General features: G+C 42.0%; 1 protein-coding gene across 1 annotated transcript in view; it reads right to left on the bottom strand.

Moving 5' to 3' along the window:
• Nucleotides 1-18475, bottom strand: part of LGR6 (leucine rich repeat containing G protein-coupled receptor 6) — a 140875-nt gene that overhangs the window by 83430 nt on the left and 38970 nt on the right. Inside the window, exon 2 of the mRNA XM_033153111.1 lies at nt 2533-2604. Within this exon, the coding sequence (XP_033009002.1) occupies nt 2533-2604 (72 nt within the window). The remainder of the gene's footprint in view (nt 1-2532; nt 2605-18475) is intronic.

The raw sequence follows: 18475 nt of genomic DNA, 5'->3' as shown, positions 1-18475 counted from the left end.
ATTCTGCTCCCCTGAAGGGGATGGTGTTTCTGATGGGAGGTGAGACAAATGGTGGTCACGCAACACATTTTGTTTTATCCTCCTTTCTGTGCATTTTCTATATGCTGCTATTTCCTGGGGGCTAGATTTCTAACCCTTAGAAACCTGAACAGTTTGTGTAGTGTGCCAAAAGAGCACCCACATAAGTGGGGGGATGCTTGAGACTGCCCCCTGCATTTTTATCTTTCTATATCCTAATTAGTAACATGAGGTGAGGAGCGCTGCTCTGATGGTTATCCTTTCTCCACACACAGACAGGAGTAGTTTTCCAGAGGCTCTTGTGCCTTGCACTCAGAAGGAAGGGATGAAGCACTGAACTCAGCATGGGAGGGACAGACAGGAGTCAGGTAGACTGTGTGTGCGTGCAGGCACTCCTGTATCATCAAGTATACAGGGAAAGTTTAGTTTGTTGTGCTTGCCCTTTCATGGGGGGGGGGAGCTTGAGGCGTGTGCCTAGTGTAATATGCTTTTACCACAAACCAACAGGGAGAGAGGAGCTATGCCACTGAAGCTGTCAACACTGGTTTCATTTCCCTATCATTAATCACTCAGACTATTTAGCCCTGTATATCCTGACATAATAGCATTCTGTGCACAGGGTGTCACCCCCACCCCACTCCCATGGCATTTCCAGTGTTTATTGTCAATCAGCAAAACCCATTCCTGCCCAGTTCCACTTAGTTTCTTTGCTGACTGCAACTTTCTCACACAAACATCCATCTGCCTGATTCTCTGCATCAGAGGGAAGACAAAGTTGTATGCCTTGGCTCAACAAAGTCACTTCCATTTTGATGACTGAAGTGACAAGTGGACATGCTGCAGCTTAGGGCTGTTCTCAGCTTCCAGGACTGTGTCATGGGCTCTGTAACCTTACTATATGCTTGTGAAACATGGGCCACTTATAAACACCATCTCCAACTCCTCGAAAGATTCCATCAACGGTGTCTCCAAAAATTTTTACACATCACTTGGGAAGACAGGCGAACTAATATAAGTGTACTGGAAGATGCAAAGATTCTTCAACATCAACTTTGTTGGACTGGTCATGTTGTGCGGATGCCTGATGATCGTCTTCCAAACCAACTACTCTATTCTGAACTTAAAAATGGAAAGAGTAATGCTGGTGGTCAACAAAAGAGGTTTAAAGACTGTCTCAAGGCAAATCTAAAAAAATGTAGTATAAACACTGACAACTGGGAAACACTGGCCTGAGAGCGCTCCAGTTGGAGAACAGCCTTTACCAAAGGTGTCATTGGTTTTGAAGACACTCGAACTCAGGATGCAAGGGAGAAACGTGCTAAGAGGAAGGCACACTTGGCAAATCCACACCATGATCAACTCCCACTCGGAAACCAATGTCCCCACTGTGGAAGGACGTGTGGATCCGGAATTGGCCTCCACAGTCACTTACGGACTCATTGTTAAAACCATGTTTGTGGAAGACAATCTTACTCGGCTGCAAGTGATTGCCAAAGAAGATTGTGCTCCTCCACGACTCTGCTTCAGTAGGCATTTTACGCCCCCATCTTTCTGTAGACAGTTTTCCAAGAGGTACACACAACTGGTCTGCCATGTACACTGTGAAGTAACTTCAGGGGACGTAGACACAAGCATTGGCCATAATTCAACGCAGTGTTAAGTGGGAGATGCATGGGTGGAATGAATTCTTCCCCTCCCTCCATGGGCCCCCTAAACCTGTTCTGGTGAGGATTTAGAACAGATATAGAGCAACAACTTAAATTGAATCATGCCCACTTTTTGTAAGGAGGAAGTCAGTCTATGAATCCATTTCCGCATGGAAAAAAAATCAAAGAAGTCACTATCCTCTCATACCCCAGGTTTCATCCATCCTAGTATCTGTTCCTTTCAGTAAAGAAAAGTGACAACACAACAAAGTTCAGTAAAAACTGCTGGTTCTGTTTGTGTGGTTATTCTTCTTGTAACATTTCAGCCTGAGCTGTGACATTCTTTCTCTTAAACCTGCAACAATTCAAATAATTTTTGAAGGGGAAATTTGGAATAAATGTAAAAAAAAATAATAATGAACCGGTATTTTGATGGTCATGTGCACACTGGTAATCACTTGTGGACATGAGCAATACTGGTTCCATCTGGAAGCACCCCTAGAATTTATTTTTAGATTATAGTTGTTTGCAGTCTGTGTGCTCCCAATCCTCAGAACACATATCAACCTTGATTGTTAAAATGACTGTCACCCTTGCATTGTGTCTACCCCTTCCCTTCTATTTTGTTGGACACAATATAGCACTACTGGTTTGGATCAGCTAACGTGAAATGTACATCTACGGGGTGGGGTGGGAGCCAGATAAGATCTAAATAAACCAAACATTTGGAAGCAGTATAAACAATTTTTAAAAATGCTGCACACATCACTTTGTCGCATATCACCTGTTTCTGCCATACATATGACTTTGCCTCAGAATTGGGAAGGGAATGCTAAACCAATTGGCCATATAACCTCATTATGCTTACAGTTCTTCTAGAAAGCGCAGGTGGTGGAAGTCCCCAGGCAGCAGCTCACTGATGTTGTTCATGCTCAAATCACTGAGAAACAAAAACAAAGAAAAGGAAAGAAAATCAGAGTTTGGATCATTTGCAATACCCGAGTAGAATGTAAACTTATAGGATCTAGTCCAGCCTGCAAAAAAACAACAACAAACAAACTATCGCTCATGTAGGCTCTGCTCAGATCTTCATTCATTGTTAGGCAAAACCATGTTTTCACTCTGTGCAAAGTGCTAAAGGTTTGTTCAATTGTGCATATTGCAAATGGGAGGGGAAATGCTGTCTGGATGCCAATTTCAATAGCAGGAAGTTTTGTGTGGTTGAATAGTTTGGTAAGGCTCATGTTGCATATGCCACACAATAGGTGTATTGCTTTGTCATGCTGTTTTGCCCTCAACTCATACCACATAGCAGATTCATCCCCCAAGTTTGCAAATAAAGTTCCCAAATGGAATTCACATGGGCTTGAGCCTTTTCCTTCAATGTGGTACAACTGAGATGGATATAGTTTGAGCAAACTAAAACAGGTTGGTTTTCATCACTGAAACAAGCCCACAGTGAGGTAACAAGCAAATCCAGGTAGGGAATGTAGCTCTTCTGTGGATTGGCTGGGGTGACCAGCATGGTTTTTCTGTTGTTTAGTTTGTCTAGGTGCTTTAAGTTCCACATCCATGATATCTGCCAGCTTCTTGCAATTCTCTATTATTGTGCTAAAGGGTTTCTTGCTACTTTCCTTGTGTTGTTCCATTATTCCCAGCAAATCTTGTATATGTGCCTTCATTTCCATTACATCTAACAGATTGCATAGCTTAGGTGACTGGCTATAGTGTCAAAGATTTGCTTATGAACACAAGACTATAAAACTGATGTCGAGTGATGTGCTAGACACTTTTCTATCACAAGAAGATCTACTGTTCCAATTTTTAAAAGCTATTTCAGCAATGTTGAAACAAATAAATATACAAAGTTTATCCACACTTACCTTTCCTCCATGCTTTCCAGGAATGGTCTGCACTTTAAAGTTCCCTGTCTAATCACTTTTTGTTGTTGTTTCTTGCTTTGGAGCTTTCCTCATGAAAACCTGCTCTTTACCACAGAATCGGAACAAATGAAAATCCACAGAAAACCCAAATTGCTGTTTGTTGTGCAGCTTTAAAGAATAGATTTTCATGGAGAAAGCTCTGGGGTGAATAAAAGGCACGCTTGGACATGGAGCTTCAAAGTGCAGACCTGTGCCTGGAAAGGTAAGTATGGATAAGCCCTAAGTCTCTTCTTCTGTATTGATCACCCCACATCCCATTGGCATCAGAGGTGTGGAAGTGGAGAAAAAAAACAAGCACACATCAGCTGGACTGAGTTAAAGAAAACTCACTTTATGGCTCAAATCTCAGCAAGTGTGCAGACTCAGCTTTTAATGGCATTTAACAGTATTTGGGAATCTTTTAAATGTCTTTCTGCTGTTTTATAGATGTTTCATTTCAGCTTTTATATGATGGCCTTAATTTCCTTATCTGCTGCTTTTATGATCTTGAATAATGTTACTGGGCAGCTGTTTTGTTTTTTTGTCATATTTTAGCTTTATTGTAAGCCAACTTGAGGTCTTTGGCAAGAAGATGAGGTATAAATGCTGCAAATCAAACAAACAAACAAGAAATATATTATCTGCGTCATCTTCCTCATAAAATATAATTTAGCCATTGCCCATCACTATTGCTGAAAACATTTGTTCAAGTTTCCCATACATAGATACCTTCTTGTCCATGAACTGTGCATGGAGTTTTAATTTACTTTAAAAACAAAAACTAGACTGCAGTGCTTTTCTGCAAGCATACCTGGTTAAAAAAAAAAATCTGATGCAGCATGATGCATGCATCAGTGTGGTGTGGTGGTTAAGAGCGGTGGACTCGTAATCTGGTGAACCGGGTTCGTGTCTCCGCCCCTCCACATGTAGCTGCTGGGTGACCTTCTTTGAAGTCTCTCAGCCTCACTCACCTCATAGAGTGTTTGTTGTGGGGGTGGAAGGGAAAGGAGAATGTTAGCCGCTTTGAGACTCCTTCGGGTAGTGATAAAGCGGGATATCAAATCCAAATCCATGTTGCATGTGGGAGTGGGGGTGATGAGAAACTTAAAACAAATTTCAGATATATTGTAGTTGCCATATCTAAGGATTATGATGTAGTTTTGTCTGCTATCAGACGAAAACTGTAAGATGAAAATTCACAGAGAATAATTGTATTTTAAAAGGAAACAATTTTCAAGTACTCAAGAAGATGGGGATAGAATAATGGCTAAAGAAGTTTGGTCCACATTGATCTTGTCAAAAGCTTATGCCTCTTTTTACTTAGGCCTATTAATAGTTTTTCAAAAATAATAGCAGCAGCAACAACAACAACAACAACAACAACAACAACTAATACCTCTTTAATGAGGCAACTGTTGTTGTAAACAAACAGTGGAAGAACATAAGGTGTGGTGGGCTGAACCACCACCTCATGTGAGCATCGGCAGTTGTCAGGTGAAAAACATTCGGCGATCATACTGAACTTGGGTAAGCCCATGCCTATCAGTTTGGAAGTGAAATAGGGCCACTCAAAAATAAGATACCGTGGTACCTCGGGTTAAGTATGCTTCAGGTTAAGAACTCCGCTAAGAACAGAAATCGTGCTCTGGCGGCGCAGTGGCAGCAGGAGGTCCCATTAGCTAAAGTGGTACCTCAGGTTAAGAACAGTTTCAGGATAAGAACGGACCTCCGGAACGAATTAAGTACTTAACCCGAGGTACCACTGTAGTGGTTTCTTCATAGTCAGGAGGTGTCCCCACCCCACCCCACCCCAGTGCTTCTGTGCCCACATCAAGCTCCTTGCCACATCAACTTTCCCACCGCCTCCCCCCACCTCTGCATTCGAAAGCCAGGTAAACAGCACCAACCAACACTGCTCTGCCCCACCAGCCGCTACAGATTACTTTGTAAATTAAAAGATTACTATTTTTTAAAAAAACAAAAACAAAAAACTGAAAACAGCATTCCAATACAGGCTTATGTTCAGTGACTTCCAGGACTGACTGAATTTGAGCCATGAAATGTTGATATCCCTTGAAAAAGAAGAAGAAGAAATAAAGATGGTTGGTGAAACTGGCCTTCTTGACCCACTAATGTCTCTAGTTTAAATTAACTCTCATCCTCATGTTGTGCATAGAAACTTCAAGAGAGGAAAGGAAAAAAGGTGTCTCTTTTCCTTCACCCTCTCCACACACACCCCAGGGGCCCCAAACAACAGTTCAAGGCTCCTGTGCTTTGCTTCCTTGTTTTGTTTGTTTGTTTTGTATATTTCTTTCAGTTAAACACTGTCCAGGGTGGTTCACAATTAAATACAAAAAAGGGGGGAAGGGAAGTGAGAAAGGGTTTGTGAGGGATACACAGCAGGGACACACTCAAAATGCAACATTTTGTTCAATTAGTACTTTTTAAAGTGTAAGAGTACTATTAAAATACCAACAGAGGCCACAAAATACCAACAGAGTCCAGCTCATCTAGGAGCTACATTATAGAGGTCATAGCATATAAAGTACATAGGAAACAACATAAACATTTCATAAATGATGTTATATTACATGTTAGGGGCAGATTAAACAACACAGCATTTTCATGTATATCCCCATTCCTATTTACGCTACAAACAAACTGGTTTAATAGTTTAACTGATCTGGTTTGGGCATATGTAAAGTAAACATTTCAGCCAACTTAATAGTTGGGGAACCCTGGGAACTGCATTTTAAGAGTCAAGGCAGGGATCTGTACAAGAGAATTCTCAGTATCCTCAGTAAAATACAATAGGAAGCCATGACAGTAAAACTTACCGGTATATTGATTTTATATCAGTTCTGCCCTAAGTCACACTACGGCCTAAACACTTCTTGATAATTGGAGGACAAGATCTATTATTCACACACAATTCTAAATGGAAAACAAGTTTTTTTTGCAGTTTTTAAAATATTGGCTCTGCAGCATCCCAGTATAAAGAATGAATGCTTTCAGTCAACCTTACTCACTGTAGGCTACTACCACCCTGCTAAAATGTCAACATTCTGGATGAAAGCCCCAAACAGTTTTTGCAGTCCTATGTAATGTTGGGCCTTGCTAAATTTAGAGACCTTAACTCACTTTCCTTACATTTCAGAAGCTTGCAAGAGAGCTTATTCCTGTTTGCCCTAGGAATTCCCAAACTGAATACACTGGAAAATTAAGACAAAGTTCCTGGAAACTGAACCACATGTGATTCAGAGTCAGGCTTCATAACTCACCTGTCCCTCAAGGGGCTCCTTAATTCAAGCGCTTTGATGTCCCTCGCCTCTCATAAACAAACCATTTTTACCTCTGCTTTTAGTTAGCATCATTATTTTTTTCTTTTTTTGCCTAAAAGGCAAAAAGAAGTTACACCCCCCTCACATTAGTTTGCAAAGTCCACTGACAGTTTTCTGCCTCAGCTGTTAAATCTAAGGACACCAGGAGCCTCAGGCTTATGAGCTTCTGAAGTCCACCACTTGCCACATCAGAGGCCAACGTTTTATGTATACTTCTTGCCAAGCACCACACATACAGCTAAGCATGCAAAATGTAAAATACTAAGCAAAACACTAAAACCATTTTCACACAAAACACTTAAAAAGCACCTTTGAACCGCTCCCCAAGTCGAGTGAAAGCTATTAATATGACACAGAAAAAGAGAACAAAAATTTTAGGTCAATGTACATTCTCCCCAACTTAATTATGTTAATTATGTTAAACCACAGAGCCTAGGGCATGCCTATCAGAAGGTTGGCGGTTCGAATCCCCGCGATAGAGTGAGCTCCCGTTGCTCGGTCCCAGCTCCTGCCCACCTAGCAGTTTGAAAGCACATCAAAGTGCAAGTAGATAAATAGGTACCACTCCGGCGGGAAGGTAAACGGCGTTTCTGTGCGCTGCTCTGGTTCACCAGAAGCGGCTTTGTCATGCTGGCCACATGACCCGGAAGCTGTACGCCGGCTCCCTTGGCCAGTAATGCGAGATGAGTGCCGCAACCCCAGAGTCGGACATGAGTGGACCTAATGGTCAGGGGTCCCTTTACCTTTACCTTTACATTCTCCCCAACTTAATTATGTTACAGGCCTATTTCATACCCACCAAAATTCCTCCGATGAAAATAGGGACATCCCATTCCATAATGATAATTATACTATTTATACCCCACACATCTTACTGGGTTGTCCCAGTACTCTGGGAAGCTTCTAACATATATGAAAACATAATAAAACATTAAACATTTTTTAAAAAACGTTCCGTATACAGGGTTGCCTTCAGATGGCTCAGGGATTGGATACCTGCACACCCTCCAACATTTCTCCAGTGAAAATAGGAACATTCTAAGGAAAAGCGGGACATTCTGGGATCTAGTTAGAAACTGGGACAGCTCTAAATCAGGGACGTCCCTGAGAAATAGGGACACTTGGAAGGTCTGCTATTTATGCCTCACATATAATATCTTATTACAGCATGAGGTAAAAGAGGAGACCCCTGTCCTGTCCCCACAACAGGGAAGCATGGGCCAGCTTTGGTCTTTCAAATTTCAGTGGTGCCCTCTGTGATGAGAAAATTCAGTGCCCCCCTGCCTTCTCCCCTCATGGCTGCTTCATTTCTGCTGGGTTTCCTCTCATCTTCTCCCCACCTACCACCCTGCTCTGCCTTCTCCTCTCAACACAGGTGGTGTGCCACTAAAACACATCACATTTGGTTTGGTCCTCAATCCAATAGCTGAGAGGTGGCCTGCCAACTGTTTCTTTCATTCAGCTTTCATGCCTGAAATCTTCAGAGCCCTTTACCCTTGGAGAATTGTCTACTTCATTCTGGTCAGCTGTGACTCTCATCAAACATTCAGCACTGAGTAGAATTTTTTTTAAAGGAACAGGTGGGGGGGGGAGGAGGAATGAAGGAGCTGTTCCCTAAGGAGTAAGTACCTGTATACAGTGTGCAGAGTTCCTGGCATAGGAAGGAATGCACCTGAGCAGGTGTGTATCATACACTTGGCTAATCCTTTAATCCCAGTGAACCTACTGCAAGATGTGTCTCATGAGCACCCTGAGACCAATTGCTGGAAACCACAGGAGGGTAGAGTGCTCTTGTGTTCAAATCCTGCTTGTGGGTTTCCCACAGGCATCTGGTTGGTCAGTGTGAGAACTCAATGCTGGACTAGAGGGGCCATTGGCCTGATCCAGCAGACTCTTCTTAAGTTCTTACAATAGGGTCAGACCTCCAAAGAAGACAGCAGTTCCTTCTGCCGTTTCCCCCACTGCTCTTCAATGTTCATATTTCACTCTCATCTCCTTACTCTCTTATGCCAGCTGCAAAGATTCTGTTGCAAACTAAACACCTGTTGACAGCCTCCTTGCCTTGACTGCTTTTGCACTCCTTTCCATTGAAAAACTGCTTTACACAGGTTATTGGTCTTAAAACAATGCAAAGAATAAATAAAAAAATCTGAATACACCACAACAAAAGGAAATATTTTTTTAAAAAAATAAATTCATCTTGCACTGTGTAATGACAGTGTACCTGTGGCTCTTTAGATGCTGGACTACGCTTCACATAGACGACTATTGCCTGGGCTGGCTGGGGCTGATGGGAGTTGGAGTCCAACAACATTTGGAGGGGCACAAATTATCTGTCCTTGCCATAGAGCCAGTCAGGATCTAAAAATATTTGCTATTAGGAAATCTCCAAAATGCTGACCAGAGTTGCTTGTAGACTGTCACAACATCAGCATTTTATCATTTTAACAAGCAAACATCAAAGGTTTTATGAGACACCACTGAGTACAGAATGCATTTTCTGACCTAGACCGTAGGCCAATAGATTATGAGATTACCAATTTAAGGGTCACCGTCCACTGTGGCTGTTCAATGTTTTACCCTGAAATCTCAACCCACTTAGCTCTCAAATAGTCCATGTCAGGCCATCTTTGATGGATTGCACAAAATTTCAGTTTGCCTTGGGAGAAAAAAAAAACACCTTAAAAAAAAGAGTTTTTCTTTGGAGGTTCAAAGGCATCTCTTGCTCTAGCCTAACCTCTTGAAAAAGGCATAAACATATCTGGTCAAATTAAGCATTAGCTGTTTCTACGACCACAGGGACATGCTGCAAATTCAACAAAGACCTCTTAGTTGGACCTAAATGAAATGAAGTTAAAATTCCACAATCAGCCCACCAGCTTTCAGCTGACACATATAGGCTAGAATTTTCGACAGTGGAATTTGCTGCCAAGGAGTATGGTGGAGTCTCCTTCTTTGGAGGTCTTTAAGCGGAGGCTTGACAGCCATCTGTCAGGAATGCTTTGATGGTGTTTCCTGCTTGGCAAGGGGTTGGACTGGATGGCCCCTGTGGTCTCTTCCAACTCTATGATTCTATGAACCACGACCCTTCCCCTAAGGAATTCTGGTCTCTTAACACATTTACTGGTAGGATTATACTGTATATGGTTGGATAAATCTACCCAGTGGCATGAGATGCTTCCCAGTGGGGGTTGTGGGTCTGGTGCTCTTTGTGCACACCACCAGCTTTCAATATCTGAATGACCTGTTGCCAGTATTAAGTGCCCAGTCATGAAGAGGAAGTAGCTTAGCTAATTCTACTCAAGATTATACTCGGAGATGTCTGAAGACCATTGCCTCATAGAGCATTATGATCACCACTTAAATTTGGCAATTAAAGCCACCTTCGTAGAGGAAGTTAATTTTTTATAAGCTATTTTAGGGTTGACATTAGATGCTCATAAAAATTCTATAAAGATGGTGTCTTTCTTGTCAAATTTTATTTCTTACTGGCAGCGTTCTTAAAATATAAATAAACATGGGAATAGCACTCATTCTCTGATTGTGAATCTTGTCTCATAAATTCATTGTTAAAGATCTCTATCTGTTCAAGTCGGTGGAATCTTTGGCAATGCAGCAAGCTAGATGGCGCCTTACCATCTCCCTGATATCTCTAAGGGCTTGTTCACACTTCGCTTATTCTCTGCCTAGAAAGCATGGGTCCAAACAGTTTTGCATTTGCCCCACCATTTTCCCTGGGAAAACTTGCTCTTTACCACTGAATCGGAGCAAACATTGATCTATGGAAAATCCAGTTGGCATTTGCTCCAATTCAGTAGCAAAGAGCGGGTTCCACACACATACACACACCCCGGGGAAAGCTGCGGGGCAAGTGGAAATGTGGATGAGTTCTAAGAATTCAAAGGTCCAGTACTTCTTATGAAATGAGATTCATTTGCATTGCCAGGTATTGGGCAACTCAGAAGGAAAACCCTGCCTTGGCCTCTGGTTTTGTTCTAGTTAATAACTACAGTGGTACCTCGGTTTACAGACGCTTCGGGTTACAGACGCTTCAGGTTACAGACTCCGCTAACCCAGAAATAGTACCTCAGGTTAAGAACTTTGCTTTAGGATGAGAACAGAAATCATGCTAGGCAGGGGGTTGGACTGATGGCCCTTGTGTCTCTTCCAACTCTATGATTCTGTGATTCTATGCTCCGGCGACATGGCGGCAGCAGGAGGCCCCATTAGCTAAAGTGGTACCTCAGGTTAAGAACAGTTTCAGGTTAAGAACGGACCTCCAGAACGAATTAAGTTCTTAACCCAAGGTACCACTGTATTGCTCTATCCATTCCAAAATGGTTGATTCTCACACCAGAATTCCAAAGTGCAAAAGACAGAGCACAATGCCCTCAGCATATGAATTAAGACCCCATATTGTCAACCGACACAAATAATAAAGTGAATAAAGGGGCACCCTTTTCAACTCTGAAGAAATCTAACGGAAGCCAGCTGACTATTGCTCTTAATCCAGGATCACACCTTTGATCCAATAAACAAACTCTACAAACAAACTGAACATAACTAATGTGCAAAAGAGGAAATTCCAAATATTTCCCCTTCTCTGCCCCTCATGCTCTGTTCTAGGTCTTCTCCCAACTGTCCTGGAGCTGATTGGAGTGGGGGAGAAGATGGCGGAAAGCCCTCCTGAACTAGTGGGACTTGTTGCGCTGGCTCCTGCTAGTGCAACTATTTAATTGAATCCAGTCCCCATCTGGTCTGAAGTGGACCTTACTCTTTTGATAACACATCTACAATGAAGAGATTCTAAATCGAAACTTTGTGTTCTATGGGAAGGACATGGACTTCCACGGAAAAACAGTCTTAAGAGTGCATCCATGCCACAAACATAACTCAAGTACTTTCAAGTGCTCAGTTTCCCCTTTTATTCTTACCATATTTTGTGGCACACCACTGATAAGAACTATGATTGTTTAGTAATGTGTCGTGCCAAATTCAGAAATATCTAGTAAAATAAGATTTATTAACATCAAAATTAAAAGAGCTAAAAGTAACATGTACAGGTAATCACAAACCAATTCTACTCTCTCCCCCAGGACTCCTCCCATTCCTTTATATAACAAGTCTCCATTCCCTCCCAAGTACCAGGTAAATGCATGAAAATGTAATGAACTGCCTTAAATCTGTATAACCACATAGATGCTTCAAATATCCCTAAGAGGGCATGTGGGCATGTCAGGTCTAGCATCTGGTGCAGAGGTCGTTCAAACACCTCTTTGCTAGTGAATAACCCACCCTGAACTCCAGTAAAGGCAAATGGAAGTGACACCTGTGTATAATTACATCAGAAGTTTTTTGGAAATTGATGTGGAAGTAGGGCCCCCCGGGAATATTTTGTATGAATTTGAAGAACTTTTAAAAAAGAATATCCAAATGTTATTAAATTGCTAGAAGACTGAGCTGTATTTACCCTGGAGCTAATGATGCATGTTAGAGATTGCCCCCAAGTTTATATATTTTTTGGAATATGATTCTTGAAAACATAAGGGAAATTACAGGTTATGGTTCCAGCTGACCCCCTGGTGATATTATTCTGTTACGTGTGAGTTTTATTAGAGTTATTAAATTTTTTATTAATTTTTTGATGGCAGCCAGGATGGCCATAAACTACAAAGGGAAACAAAGAAATATACCCACTTTAATGGAATCGGTTTTAAAAGTATAACTTGTGGTATACATCATTAAAATAATTAATATTATACACTTTCTCCTCCCTAAATCCAAAGATTCCCTCTGCTTTGAAAATCCGATCAGGAGAGCTACATCGACCAGATTTAAGGAGGAGAAAGGGTAGGACAGCAGCAGTTGGAGAACTCTGCATGGACGAGGGGGGAACTAAAGGAGACATGAGGGGTTCACAGTCCACATTAAGCAGAGGTATGGATGGGTGCTTACTGCTTAGTCTTGTGTACGCATTACACATTTAAAGAACACTTAAAACACATTGCTTTGCTAAAAGAATCCTAGGAGCTGTAATTTCCCAGCGCCCTTAACAATAATTCCCATTAATCTTTGGGGGAAGTCATAGGAGCCAACTCCTAGGAGCCGAAGAGTCTTCACCCCCTCCCCAAAATAAAATATACAGAGGGGACTGTGGCTGCCCAAAGTTGATGAGCATTGCTATTCAAATGGTGTGCGTGCAGCATGTCATGTGACCGGGGGAGCAGCTTACCTGGGACCCCTCAATCTTGTATCCAAGTTGGCACCCCTAGGGGAAGTTATGTGCTATACATGTGCTCTACATGTAAATTGTGTACGCTGTGATCACCAGGAACGGAGTATAAACCTCAGGCTTAAATACCTCTGTACACTCTGAACACCAACTTCTTCCATTTTTGTAAGTTGTAACGTACCAAGGCAAACAATGGCATTTCCCTCATTGTGACAGCAAAACCAGTTTGCACCTGGCTCTTGTAGATAATAGGGCAACTTTCCTCAACCATTCCATTTCTAGGAGCTCAAGAGATTAGGTTCTCGGATGCCTCCTTGATACTTTCTGAAACTTCTGATCAGTATACAAAAGCAAATGGCCCATTCCGCAAAATTCTGGCAGCGCCTTACCTCTGATCTCTTGCCAACTGCTTCCAGGTAGATTGGCAGGGAGCGGTCTGGTGAAAACAGCAGCAACCACAGCACACACTGCCAGAGCCCACAGTACTGGGCAGGAATGGCACGTTACACAAGCAGCTATCACTGACCTCAAGTTTCATGCCTTCAGTACTCCAAGTAGGGTGTAAGGTAGCTTTCCTGTTCAAAGAAACTCATAGTTCTCAGCAGGTGATGCTGGAGCTAATGTCATGCATGAACTGATTGAGCGGCCACAATACAATATGCCCCAGAATCTTCTGCAATGTGTTAGGCTACCATGGCAGACGTGCAGATGTTCCTTAGCCGGTGAGTCAATGTAGAACACATATCTGAAGGCACGACTCTGAAAACCATAGGCCATAGGACATGCATTGCTGCAGGACATGCAATGTGGTTGCACAACTTCCGCTCCAATTTCCCAGGGTGGATGATGCGTTTGAGCTTGGAAGAAAACTTAATGAAAATAGTAGCATGGCAGATTATTGGGGCTGTGTGATTGCATGCCACGAAGCATGTGTTGGAGCTGCCTTTCTTTCTAGGGGAGGCCAAAATTGCTGCAAGTTCTATCTACTTTCTTCTTTCCCAATTTAGGGCTTGCTCGATGGCTGCTCCTGACATGGTCTGTAAGAGATGTCTTACCCTAAGCTGTTTGTGCTGATTAGTCAACATGGGGAGAGGTAGTAGCCAAGTATTGCAGGAGGAAAAATGGCCAATGAACCAGACTTTAAACCAACAAATAAACTTTCCAAAAACAGTCAGGTGTGTTATCTATTAACCTCTTCAAAATCTTTAGTCCTAGGAGTTTCTTTCTGGGTCCTAAATCTGCTCTAGAACATCCAGAGGCAATTTCACAGCTTTTAGAAAAAAGTTCTGATTTAATCAGGTCAGATTTTTTTTTTAAAAAAATAGAATTTATTTATTTGTTAAATTTATATGGTCTCCGTTCAACAAATATTTCCTGAGCTGCTTAAGAGTCAAGAGCAAAACTACACACACACACGCAATACTTAAAAACAGAAAACAATACAACAAACCCTAGCATAATGTATTTTAAAGTAACATTTAGATAGGTGGAATTTTAGATTCATGTCACTCTTGTGACATATGATGTTGTTGTTCAGTCGTTTAGTCGTGTCCGACTCTTCGTGACCCCATGGACCAGAGCACGCCAGGCACTCCTGTATTCCACTCCTTCCTGCAGTTTGGTCAGACTCATGTTGGTAGCTTCGAGAACACTGTCCAACCCTCTCGTCCTCTGTCGTCCCCTTCTCCTTGTGCCCTCCATCTTTCCCGACATCAGGGTCTTTTCCAGGGAGTTCTCTCTTCTCATGAGGTGGCCATAGTATTGGAGCCTCAGCTTCAGGATCTGTCCTTCCAGTGAGCACTCAGGCCTGATTTCCTTCAGAATGGATTGGTTTGATCTTCTTGCAGTCCATGGGACTCTCAAGAGTCTCCTCCAGGACCATAATTCAAAAGCATCAATTCTTTGGCGACCAGCCTTCCTTATGTTCCAGCTCTCACTTCCATACATCACTACTGGGAAAACCATAGCATTAACTATATGGACCTTTGTCAGCAAGGTGATGTCTCTGACATATGATAGGTGGAGAAATAGTGACTCCCCAAGGCCACCAGTCAGCTTAATAGCTGAACGGCTTACAGTTGCCAGCATTGGGCTCTTCTCCTCTGAGAAGGAAAGCGACATTAACTGCATAGGGAATCTCCAGATTTAGATAGGAAAAGGTATGGGAAAGCAGGAGGAAAATGCCAGATGGGGAGGAATTAAAGGAGACACAAGGGGTTCACAATCCACATTAAGCTGAGGGATAGGCAGGCCTTTTGTTTCTGTTGGGACTCCTCTGCCTTTAATAGCTACAGAAATGATGCAGGCAAACCTTTTCATATCAATGTCCCTATTTTCCAGGACAGTCTCAGATTTACAGAAGCCATCTTGGTTTCTGATTTGATCCTGGAATGTCCTTCTTTTCCTTAGGATGTCCCTATTTTCAACGGAGAATGTTAGACGGTATGGAGTTATGTGACCTCCAAGATAAAGAACCACACAACCTTTACAAGACATTTGAAAGCAGCCCTGTATAAGGACATTTTAAAATGTTTTATGTTTTATTATGTTTTTATATATGCTGGAAGTCTCCCAGAGTGGCTGGGGCAACCCAGTTAGATGAGTATAATAAACATTATTGTTAAGAAATAGGATGTCCCTATTTTCATCAGAGAAATGTTGGAGAGTATGCAGTTCACCTCTATGCTATGTCAAGTTTCTTGGATAAAATTTTGGAATATTGTACACATGAAAGAGGTATAGAGACCAATCCCTGGCCAGGAAAGATGAAAGCTCTTATTTTCAGGGATTTAAATTAAATCCTATCTCCCAACAGATAGCCACAATATCATATTGCCATTGGCTTTGTGTGTGTCCTTTCCACTTCAGAAATATATTGATCCTGACTAGCATGCATAAAAATCTATATATCAGTTTTAAATATCTGCAAAGCCTACTATGGTATTTTCAAATCATATTAAAAGAATGTTATACTGCATTATTAAGCATTCAAGTATGCAGCATCAAACAACTTTTTAAATAACAAGTGTCTAGACTAGAAGGAAAACAACTTGTCCTGGATCTCAAGATGAAAGTTCTACGTGTGTGTGTGTGTGTGTGTGTGTGTGTGTGCGTATCTATCATCTATCTATCTATCTCTCAGGTGGTTACGTGCAGAATCAAAGCCACAGTCTTACAAGAATATTAGAGTTGTCACTTTTTAATGCTAGGTCTACTACTGTGCAAGACACACAGGCTGAAAAACAGAAATTAAGCTGGTGGTTTGATCCAACACTCTCTCTATCCCACGAAAAACCTTACATCTGAATTACTATGCATCACCCAGCCTGCTTGCTTATAGCACAGGAGCAGGAACAAGGTGGTAAACTTTGATCCAACCTTACTTTGCAAATCATTTAATGAATTTCTTAGTTTGCCTAGATTCAATCCAATCAATGGATTTGTGAACTGCCCTGGGTGGGATACAAATTTAACAAACGGTAATAATAAAACTCTGGATATTTTCAGAAGAGTTTAACTGATAACTACTGTGGGGAAAGAACATAATTTGTGAGGTTGGTTTGTGGTTATTTGATTGCTGTCTATTTATCTGTTTTGAGAATGTGCTCTTTAATCAGACTTCACTCAGTTTGCTGCACAGAGAGTCCCTTCCAAGTTAAATTCAACAAGGGCCAAAATACGCATCTCAGAGGAGTTGATCCTAAGGAAAGTTGCCTAAACCAGGGCGCTGCTTGCCATGTTTTGGGCTGACAAAGCTTTTAAGCAAATACATGGGGAATGAGCCATGGATTTCAAGGCGGAATTTATTTTATTTTTTAAAGACCAAGACTAGGTGCACACATTGCATGGATGGCTTGCACAATCTTTGCACCAGAAGTATATAATCTCATGTATATGTAAAACAGACGGTCCCTTGCATATGAAAGGCTGCACACAGTCTTCCACAGCATGTAATAAAGGCTAAAGAAGGAGTGTCACACAAAAATGCATCATAATCACAAACAAAGAAAAATATTAGGTGCAACCCTTTTTATTTCAGCCTCAACTGTAATTGAACCCAATGGTAGGAAGTCATGGACTGGCTGGATGCAGAGGAAGGTGGGAAGCACCCTCCCAAGGCAAGAAGCCAGGGGACTGGTGGTGGGATGGCGATGTGTGGTCAGAGGGAGAAGAGAGAGCAGGCTGCGGGGAGGAGGTGTTGGAAGTTGAAGAGGTTTAGTGGGCAGGAAGAGTCTATGGCAGACAGCAGTCCAGAGGCAGAGGCAGAAGCAGAGGCTGGCGAGGAGGGGAAGCAAGAGATAAGAGATGAGACAGGCTGTACCCCCCTCCTGTGGCGACCAGCTTCCCTCCCACCTGACATCCCCAAACCAGAAGAGGTATGAAGAGGCTGGAGCAGAGACAAGCAAGACAAAGGAGGGGTCTTGTCATCTGGGCAGCCCGGGACCTCCATACACACTGCCCACTGCCCAGGCTTGCTCACCAGAGAGGTGACTTCGGTGGTGCTAATGCAGGTGGTAGTTACTAGTTAATAGTCAAACCACTGTGGTTTGACTTCACCTCTGGAAGGTGTAGCAGTTGTAACAGTCACCGTCACCGTAGTCATCATAGCAGAGATGTGTCTTGTCATATACACCAGAGTCAGTATTGACTTATTTCTATGTACTTATATACCATCTGTCTACCATAAAGTACCCAAGGTGGCTCAAAAAAATAAGACCTCTTAACACAAACCATCAAATAAAGGCAGTTATTAACACCATTAGAATAGAATATAAGAAGAGCCTGCTGGATCAGGCCCAACTAGTCCAGCATCCTGTTCTCACAGTGAACAATCAGAACCTGAACATAAGAACACTCTCCCCTCCCATTGTCTCCAGCAATTGTTGTTCAGTAGCACTACCTTCCCCTACCATGGATGTGGAGCAGAACCATCATGGCTAGGAGCCACTGATAGCCTTATCCTCCAGGAATTTGTCTAATTCTCTTTTAAAGCCATCCAATTATGAAACAATTTAAAACAAAAACCAAACACTCAAAGCAAAACTATTTAAACTGGCTCAACAAACACTCTGCTCATATCAAAGACCTATTGGGATGAAGAAGCTTAAGTACTTTTTTTTTCTAAAACAGACCGGTCAAGGCCGATTTTTTCAAATTGCTGCAAAAAAAATGTCAGAAGACTGTAAAAAAATGAGAAACTGAAGTTGACAAATTCACATATCCCTTCTTATGGGTAGAAATGGATTGGGGCTATGAATTTAAATATATACACATTCTGCATTCCAACTGGCCCTTAAAATCATGATCTGCCACTAA

This window comes from Lacerta agilis, chromosome 6, assembly GCF_009819535.1.
Source record: "Lacerta agilis isolate rLacAgi1 chromosome 6, rLacAgi1.pri, whole genome shotgun sequence".
In the NCBI taxonomy this organism is placed as follows: Eukaryota; Metazoa; Chordata; class Lepidosauria; order Squamata; family Lacertidae; genus Lacerta; species Lacerta agilis.
Note: the sequence above shows the minus strand (reverse complement) of the source record. Positions and strands in the feature narration are given on the sequence as shown.